The 10,000-nt window shown below is 45.2% G+C and overlaps 1 protein-coding gene across 4 annotated transcripts in view; it reads left to right on the top strand.

The window, feature by feature from the left end:
- Positions 1 to 10,000, top strand: part of rtkna (rhotekin a) — a 144,681-nt gene that overhangs the window by 120,073 nt on the left and 14,608 nt on the right. For all 4 annotated transcript variants that reach the window (XM_063195025.1, XM_063195026.1, XM_063195027.1 and 1 more), the window contains exons 6-9: positions 2,564 to 2,803; positions 5,021 to 5,115; positions 7,059 to 7,165; positions 7,908 to 8,036. In XM_063195025.1, the coding sequence (XP_063051095.1) occupies positions 2,564 to 2,803; positions 5,021 to 5,115; positions 7,059 to 7,165; positions 7,908 to 8,036 (571 nt within the window). The remainder of the gene's footprint in view (positions 1 to 2,563; positions 2,804 to 5,020; positions 5,116 to 7,058; positions 7,166 to 7,907; positions 8,037 to 10,000) is intronic.

The raw sequence follows: 10,000 nt of genomic DNA, 5'->3' as shown, positions 1-10,000 counted from the left end.
GATGGAGTTAAACTGTTAAAACATAGTAGAGAATGCAATTTGTCCTTACTATGTGGCAGTAATTGAAGATCTCCCTTCAAAATATACTGCATGAGTGGCCTTTCATGCTGTTTAAAAGCCATTTATATCATTCAGCACTGTATTTAACTCTACAGATGAGTAAGAACAGCTTACCCAATGCACTACTGCACCCCATGCCATCATGGAGGCTGACTTTTGAAGTTAGCACCAATACAAGTTGGATGGTCCATTTTCACTGTACCACAGGATGTGCAAGACTCTTTTTTAATGACTTCTGCCACTTCTGCTGACTTCTATAAGCAAAGGACAGTTTCTTATGTCTTCTGGATCTATTTCAAGTGAGCTTGGGTGCATAGGAGAATGTTTAAACCCCTCTATCATTTGCACACATGAAGCGTTCTTAATATGGTCAATTTCCAATAGCTGTAATTCTACAGCCAATATATATTTCATGATGTCATGAACCTATACAATGATTTTAATGACAAAAATATGCCTTGAATTCCAAAATGTATGTAATAACTATGGTAAATATTCCCTCTGCATCTTTGAAGGGACACTGTGCAGGAAATGGTCAAAAAAGGTACTGCAACTATGCTGCTCATTGAAACTGGGCTGCCTATTGCCAAATTTGATCTTTACATGAAAGTTAACTAAGTAATAAACAAATATTTTCTAGTATGGTCCAAGTACAGTCATTTTTGCAGCTAAAAATGGCTATTTCTGGAAATTCAAAATGGCGGACCATGGAGAAGATCCCCCTTTTCATGTATAAAAAGTGCAATTTTTCCAGTCATAATGAATACTTAGAATTTCATGGTGGTGGTAAATATTAATGAAAAAGGTAACATTAGTGAATGGGTAGCATGAATTCTGAAAATAAACAACTAAAAATCTCACACAGTGTCCCTTTAATTCTGAGTGACTCAGCCTGTCTGTGATGGTCTTATACCTGGACAGTCATATTGTCCATCAGTACAATTCATTTTGAAATGTTCTTCTTTCTTGTTTTATCTTATTTGGATGTTTATTTCATTTCACTGATCCCCGTCCCAACTTATTTGAGATGTGTTGCAGTTCTCAAATTAGAAATGAGTACATACGTATGTCCCTCAAAACAATATTTTTTTCTCGGTTTTAACACTTAATATGTTGTCTTTTCACTATTCTCCATCAAATGAATGGATAGAATGTTTTGAAAATGATAGCATTTTGATTTTATTCACAGTCAAACCAAATGTCCCAACTTCACCGGAGTTGGGGTTTGTAACAACAATAGGCTACAATATGGATCAGAGTGGTCAATCCAGGGAATCGAGTAGCCTAAGTTAAAACCCTGCGGTAAAGTTGATCATGTGCCATAAATAAAGATTAAGAACATTGCCAATTGAATTGAGTGCTCCTAAAGTTTTGGCCCCAAAAGGACCCAATTTGTGCTCTTTATATTTATTGCACTTGTAGCTAGGAGTTATGGGCCTTCTGTGTAATTGCATAGGTTGGCAATTGCAACAATGCCACCAGGCACCTCTTGCTGGGGAGAAAACGTCGGTCTCAGCCCAAAGCACCACATCCACAGCAGCAGCGGTACAGCAGTCCATGATGTCTTACAGTAAACTGCTGTGCCTGTCTTCCTGGAAGCGTCAGGCATTTTAACGGTTGCTGGCTGGTGCCGTGGTGCACTGGGGGTGTACGGGGCTGCCAAAAGGGCCAGTGCGGGGCGCAGATTTACGGCCAATACATCAGAACTCTGGCACTCGGCGGCCCTTCATTTCCAGATGGCACCCCACAAGATTATAACTGAAACTCTCTTGTGTGTTTGTCTACTATCGCTGTGCTGTTTTCTGTGTGTGTGTGTGTGTGTGTGTGTGTGTGTGTGTGTGTGTGTGTGTGTGTGTGTGTGTGTGTGTGTGCGCGCGCGTGCATGCGTGTGTCTGTGGGTCCGTATGTGTCTGTGTGTTTAGTGTGTGCGAGCTTACTGTATGTGTGTTCTCTACAATTGTTGTGTATACATTTGTCTGTGTGTTTGTGCGTGTGTGTGTGTTTGTGTGCGTGTGCGTGCGTGCATGCATGCGAGTGTATGTGCATGCGTCCAAGTGTGAGTGTGTGTGCCTGATTGTCTACGTCTGTAGTGTGTATGTGTGTATTTGCACTCCCCATTGGCAGTGATGGCAAGGTTGTGTGTGCAGAAGCAGAGCTGCATGTGTGTTTGTACCGTGTACTGAGTATCTTCTGTTAAAGTTTCACTACTATACAATAGTAGTAACACACAGTATGCTAATGTTCTGTGTTCTATTCAGGGGTGTAGTGGGCGCGGTATGCGGGGGTACGCAGTCCACCCACTTCTCCTGAGATGAGGGAAATTCTGTCCATGTTTGAATACAAAAAGGAGGTTGACATGATAAGTTGCCTAATTAATTGATGACCTCACAAATTGCGTACCCCCACTTAAAAATTCCCCACTACACCACTGTTTCTATATGTGTTATATATAATATGCGGCTATACTTGTGTGACTGTGTATGCATCTCTCCTCCCGCCCTAGTAACGAGGCGAGTCCCGGGTTCGAGCTACGTGTGGAGCTGTACAGCTGCTGCTCGGAGGAGGACTGCTCGGCGGGCAGCACGCCGCGTAAGCTGGCCAGCAAGCTCAGCAGCTCTCTGGGCCGCTCGGCCGGGAAGAAGATGAGGGCGGCCATGGAGCCCGGAGGACCTGGCAGCCCCGTCAGCAACGGAGGAGGAGGAGGGGGAGGGGCCACACTGCTGCTGCCCATCTCATCCGTACCGTGAGTAGACACAGTCAGATCTACTTACTAGTAAAGGCCTACCAACGAGGGAGGGACAAAGGGGTATGTTGTCGTGGGCCCAGCGAGATAGGGGCCCCAGAATTGGGTCCCTATTACATTGCATGTATTGGGCAAGGGGGCCCTTTCGGATGACTTTCGGATGACCAGCAAAAGCTGTCAGCGACCCTGTAGTGGTAAACCAGGTGAAGTTAATCTTAAGGCAGTGGTAAATCATCTAATACAGTGAATATCAACCTTCTTTGGCTGTCTCCTCTGTACCGCAAGTAGTAGACATCTAAGCCTTCTTTGTATAGGATTTGATCTCCATTGGGGTATTCCAAGAACCTGTACTTCAGAAAGATTCAAGTAACTAGGTGCTAGTTTCAAACAAAAAACATCTTTGTCAATCTTAATTTAAAAATCAACTAATTACTAGTCATTTTGAACTAGAATTTAGAACTAGAACTTAGACTATTTAGACTTTGTCTGTGAGGCAAGTTGTTTATATTTGATGATTTTATTATAAGCACTATTATGCTTGAAATGAGTGAAACATCTGAGCTGATCTGTTGTGATATTTTTAAAACTTTCCTTTAAAAGTTTCCATTTTAATTAGGTGATATTGTGTTCTACTGTGTGACACTCTGGAGAGAAGCATCTGCCAAATGCTACAACTGCTTAAGCGACGCTTCAGTGAGCTGTCACTGGCTATTTACTCATCACTCTGGATTTGGCCAGGAATCGATGCCATTAGAATTCTATGTATTATTAACCCTTTCCAGCCTTGTAAACTTAGCAACCTATATAAAACAAGATATAGATTACTCTATGTTTGTAAATGATTCATAATATGGAATAGGCAAGTTTTACACGACACATACTGTACTATGAAAGTGGTCCATTTCTTATTTTCCTCATGTATAACGTTTTTAAACCATTTAATGACTTTGCAAGTTTAATATACAGTATTTCTATTTTGCATGGATAAAGTCACAACACAAACAGTTTTTTTTGTTAGCTGCATGTTTTGTTTACAGTCTAGCATGATGTTTTTCGGCATCATATTGATAGTATCACTGTGAACAAAGAGACTCTGTCTGCCAACTGCTACAAACAAACTGTAGCCCCAATGAGTTGTCACAGCGTATTTGTTCATGCCATCTTAATTGGTCCGGAACGGATGCCCTTGGCCGCTTTGTCACTAGTGATTAGCTAGTGGGGCAGGGCCTAGTTATGCCCAGGGTGTTAGATCTCAGCATGCCTGTCTGTCTGGCACGTGGAACGCCGCATTGTGCCAGCAGAGAAACAGGTAATCACTGAATTGATTTACAAAGTGTGTTCATCCAGCCATTTAGTGGGCGCTCTCCTTCATCCAGTTCATGTTCATCCTAAAAGGAGTTAGGTTGCAAGCAACTCTTGTACATTGTAAAGACATGCAATGCTTATAGTATAATAGTAATAGTTATTATTTTGGATAGTGTCTTCTACCTCATAACAGTGCACGTAACAAATATAAATAAAATATAAATACAACTGCAGTGTTCTTATAACCTTTCAGGCTTTAAATTTTGATGTATAACAGTTTTTTTTCCAATTGTTTTTAAAACTTTCATTATACAAGTGGCATGACATTGACCCTTGTTTGTCTGCTGTGGGGAAAAGTAACACCCACACACAGCATGGCTGTAGCATTGCTAACACCTAGCTAACACATCGCTGCTCCACTGTGAGCGGAGCCAGACAGACACCTTGGAGCCAGACACACACACGGACATGCACGCAGACACACATGTGGACATGCACACAGACAAACACACACACTGACATGCACACACACACACACACACACACACACACACACACACACACACACACACACACACACACACACACACACACACACACACACACACACACGCACACGCACGCACACACACACACAGACAGACTACACCTGCCACCTGTCTTCACAGGTACCTGTCACCTCAGCTGAGCTCTCCTCTCGCCTCTCTTCTCTCTTCTCTCCACTCTCCACTCTCCTCTCCTCTCCTCTCTCGCCTCTCTTCTCTCTTCTCTCCACTCTCCACTCTCCTCTCCACTCTCCACTCTCCTCCCGTCTCCCTCCTCTCTCCTCTCTCCTCTCTCCTCTCCTCTCCTCTCCTCTCCTCTTTCCTCTCTCCTCTCTCCTCTCTCCTCTCTCCTCTCCTCTCTCCGCAGGGGGCCCAAGTATCACCTCCTGGCCCACACCACGCTCTCGCTGGCCCATGTGCAGGACTCCTTCCGCACGCACGACCTCACCATCACCGCCAACGGTCAGTACAAGCACACACACACACACACACACACACACACACACACACACACACACACACACACACACACACACACACACACACACACACACACACACACACACACACACACACACACACACACACACACACACACACACACACACCTAAAAAGGAAACACCTTTGAAAAATGATGGCTACATGCCATCAGAATCATTAAATTACATTACATTACACCTTGCTTTTCGCTTCCAAAGGGACTCACAGTTATTTACAGGGCATTGGTTACAGTACTCTGGTGCAGTACATGGGGTTAGGAGCCTTGCTCGAGGGCACTACAGCCAAGGAGTGTGGTAGGGAGTGGAGGGGTGGGGATTTGAACCTGCAACCCTCTGACGTAAAGCCCATCTCCTTAGCCATTAGGCCACGGACGCCCCTATCGATCGATCGGTGGTGTGATTGGCTGTGAGTACCAAGAAAGACATTTGATCTAATAATGATCCTGCCTCCAAGCACTTCCTGTTTTTGCCAGACTAAGCTCTCCGAGTCGATAAGCTTGATGCGACAGCCAGGCTCATTAGGGCGCACCTTTAAGAGCACATTGTGAGTAGGTTGGCCGTCAAAACACTGTCTGGAAACACTGGCTGGTTATGCAGGTAGACAGACAGCAGGGCTGGACTGCCAATCTGGCATACAGGGATATTTTCCCGTTGGAGCCGACAGTACTCAGGGGCTGATGCTGTTAGTTGTTTTTTTGTGTGTCTTTGCTTGTTTTTTGTTATTTTTTTGTTGTTCCCCCTTAGGCAGGCCGCGCATTGGCTCAGACAGCAGTGCGGCGCACTTTCGCTTCCGACGTAATTCGGACCCCCAAACCCAATTTCGGCGCCGAAATTGGGCGGCGCCGACAAAATAGAACTCGTCTCTAATTGCTATCCGACATCTGCGAATGTCCGCGGATATCGTGCCAGTTTGCGGGGTTCTATTGAAAACAATGGAATCAAACTTTTGCCCAGCAGTGCTCAGCACTTTGTCGGAGCTGGTGTGTGGAAGCCCTTAGAGAACCATGTAGATGTGGCAGCCTATTGGTTCATCTTAAGTATAGAGTAGACAATGGGTTGAGCCAATCATATTATTGTGGGTCCAGACCAGTTCTGGTAGCCAGGCAGGAGAGAATGAGGAGAGAGAGAGAGAGAATGGCAGAGAGAGAGAGAGAGAGAGAGAGAGAGAGAGAGAGATGCACAGAAAGAGGCTAGAGAGAGAACGTCAGGAGAGGGGGGTATGTCACAGAGGGGGGTAAATGGTATATCGATGTTCTGGATTATAAACAGTGCACTCAGTTGGGCTTTGGTGACGCACGTGACAACACCCCCCCCCCCCCCACCCCCCCAACCCTAACTCTAACTCCCCCAGGCCTCCTGCTGTTGATATCCGTGTGATCACACAAAACAATAGGGATTGAAACTTGCCCCAGCACCAGCCAACTGTTGCAACCAAATGCTGTTGCAATACGAAAGTGGAATGTCACAACTATAATTCCAGTGAATGGCTGAGTATGCTGTCGCCAACAATAATATTGTTGTATATGTGCTCTCCACTGAAGACTGGTCTGAAAAGGAAGAGGAGAACGATGGTTATGGTGATGTTGATTGGGATGATGATGAATTGGCAACACCTGTTCTGGTTGACCCACTACTAGGCCATAGAATGTTCCACAGCAGAGTTCTAAAATTAAAAAAACTGACAGTTACTCTTCAGTGTTCCATGCCTCCCTTAATTGGCCACACCTGTTCTTGTTCTGGCTACTGACAGTTAGTGTTACAGCAGATAAGGAGCACGCAAGAAAATTACCAATAAACACCACTTAGATATTTCAGTAATAATAATAATAATAATAATAATAATAATGATGATGATTATGATGATAATATAAATAATAATCGTGATGATCTTCTCTCCACTACAGAGGACTGTTCATTCTGGGTGCCGCTGTATGGGAGTGTGTGCTGTCGCCTGGCAGCCCAGCCCAGCTGCATGACCCAACAGATGATGAGCGGACGCCTCAAGGTCAAGGTGTGTGTGTATGTGTGAGTGTGTGTCTGTGTGTCTGTGTGACTGTGGGTGGGTGTGTGCGTGTGTGTGTGTGCGTGTCTGTGTGTCTGTGTGACTGTGGGTGGGTGTGTGCGTGTGTGTGTGTGTGTATGTGTGTATGTGTGTGTGTGGGGTGTGTGCGTGCGTGCGTGCGTGTGCGTGTGTGTGTGTGTGTGTGTGTGTGTGTGTGTGTGTGTGTGTGTGTGTGTGTGTGTGTGTGTGTGCATGCTTGTGTGTGCGCGCGTGTGTTATGTATCCCAATGGACACTCATTTCCGTATGCCCTATATTGTCCTCGCCAACTCTGAAACCTGTAGGTTGTGTGTGTCTTCCTTCTCCTTGTCCTCTTTTCTTTCCTCTCTTTCCTTCTCCTGTACTATTTTATCCCTTCATCTCCATGCTCCCCTCGCCTCGCCTCGCCTCGCCTCGCCTCGCCTCGCCTCGCCTCGCCTCGCCTCGCCTCGCCTCGCCTCGCCTCTTCTCTTCTCTTCTCTTCTCTTCTCTTCTCTTCTCTTCTCTTCTCTTCTCTTCTCTTCTCTCTCCAACTTCACCCTCTCATCTCATCTCCCCTCTGCTTATTCTCAAGTAATAATGTCCTTTTTTAACCGCCCCTGTCTGCGTTATCCATTCCTTACTGTCTTTTATGTTTGCTACTTACTTTGAACCTAATCTTATTTCTCCTCATCTAACCTCACCATCCCGTCCCTCCATTTATGTATTCACAGCACGGCACCGACTCTCAGAGCCACGCCAACGTCTACGGTGTCCTCAAGGGGACAAACCTCTTCTGTTACCACCAGCAGCAGGACATGGACGCTAACGTGGACCCCGCAATAACAATCGGCATCAACAAAGTAAGTCAAGACGCTCTCTCCTTTATTCAGGAGCCAAATGCATAATTTCCTGTGGCAGGAAACATAAGTCGTGCCTCAAAGCATTCCCCAGTCCCCTTTGGTTTCCTCCCCCTATGGTTTGTCACTGGACAGCAACGTACCAGCAAAGGCAACATGCAGAGAGAGTAGAGAGAGAGAGGTTCCATTGGCCCCCCCTTTAGGCAGACCTAGGCAGACCTGAGGACTGTTCTATTCAATGCTAGGAGCGTTATGACACGCCCCTTTAGGCAGACCGGAACCTGGTCATGTTAGGTGCCCATAGAAACCTATTATGTTGGCATATCTCTATATACTTATAGAATCTCTGGCAACATGCAGCAGCGATGTGCATTCAAATTTGTCAAAACGGTTCAGCGTTTTGTGGGTAATTGAGTGGGACGGGAGACTTTTCCCCTTGTCATTTTGATATTCCCTCCTCTGCTTGCTAAATTATTTTATCTCCAATAGACTCCAATAACTACCACCCCACTGAGAGTGATTAATGATACTATACATACTGTATTAATGATGCTAAGGATACTAATGATACTAATGAACTATACATTCTGTACAAGTATGTTCTTAAAATCTTACAAAAACAACCACCTCTAGGGATATGATTTTTGTTCCTAGGAGGAAGTGACATATTTAGATGAATATTCAGTCACAAGAGAAAAGAGGTGGGATACTGTACGTAGTCACCTCAGAGAGAGTTCTACTTTTTGTCAACATGTGTAGTAAATCTCTTTCAGAATTGTAGGGCAGAATAGTATAAAAAAGGACATCGTGCCCCAGTATACAAACTAGTTTGGTCTAGTTGTAGGTGTCCCTTTTTTAAGCGAACAGTATGGTGTACAGGGAAGTGGACAGGGTAGGACAAACAAGTTATTTGCCCTTGGCCCAAGGAGAAAGGGGGCCCAGAACTGGGTCGTCAATACATTGTCTGTATAGAGAAGTGGGCCCTTTTAGATGTCTTTGTACCGGGCTCGGGAAAAGCTGACGACAGCCCTGATGGCGTATGATCACTTTCTCACAGCTCAACAACATCTGTGCTTTGTTTTCAGTTCAGCAAGTGTTCCAGTGATTATTCACAGTCTCCATATTTTAATTGCTCTCGCTCTCTCTCTCTCTCTCTCTCTCTCTCTCTCTCTCTCTCTCTCTCTCTCTCTCTCTCTCTCTCTCTCTCTGTGTGCGCGTGTGGATGTTTAACCACATCAATGTGTACGATGTCAGCAGAGGCTCAGGGTGTGGCTGGCGTTTCCATTCTGTCTTCAGAGACAGAAGAGTGAGACAGAATGAGTCAGGGGCGTGTGTCTGCGTGCGTGTGTGTGTATGTGCGTGCGTGCATGTGTGTGCGCACGTGTGTGTCTGTGTGTATGTGTGTGTATTTGTATCTGTGTGTTTACAGTGTATATGTGCGCGTGCATTTGCTTCTGTGCCCGCGTTTGTGCATGTGTTTGTGTCTTGGGGGTGGGTTTAAGGCCCTGTTTTATTCAGATGATCATGCAGCTTGGCCAAAAAAAAACAAGCGACTTCTCTAAATGATTTGAGAACGACACATTCATAGGCTGCTGTTCCAGGGGTGATTCACAGAGACGTGTTCCCTCGTGAACAAATGGATACTGGGTGTCATCAGAAAGCACATAGAGTACTGTACTGTAATACTGTAGAGGGAACAGCAGGGAAGAAGGAAAGAAACTTGCCTACATCTCTGAGGTTGTTACAGTCGCAAGGTACTGGTGTGTGTGTGTTTGTGTGCGTGCGTGTGTGAGTGTTTGTGTGTGTGTGTGTGTGTGTGTGTGTGTGTGTGTGTGTGCCACATGTGTGCGTGCATGCATGCGTGTTCATATCTGTGTGTCTGCGTCAGTGACTTTGCTTTGTATGTGTAGCCTACCAGGGATGGAAACTGCTATAATCCATATGCTGCTGAATTATTAGTGTGCTCA

Source organism: Engraulis encrasicolus, chromosome 3 (genome assembly GCF_034702125.1).
Source record: "Engraulis encrasicolus isolate BLACKSEA-1 chromosome 3, IST_EnEncr_1.0, whole genome shotgun sequence".
Classification (NCBI taxonomy): Eukaryota; Metazoa; Chordata; class Actinopteri; order Clupeiformes; family Engraulidae; genus Engraulis; species Engraulis encrasicolus.
This window is presented reverse-complemented; position numbering and strand designations above follow the sequence as displayed.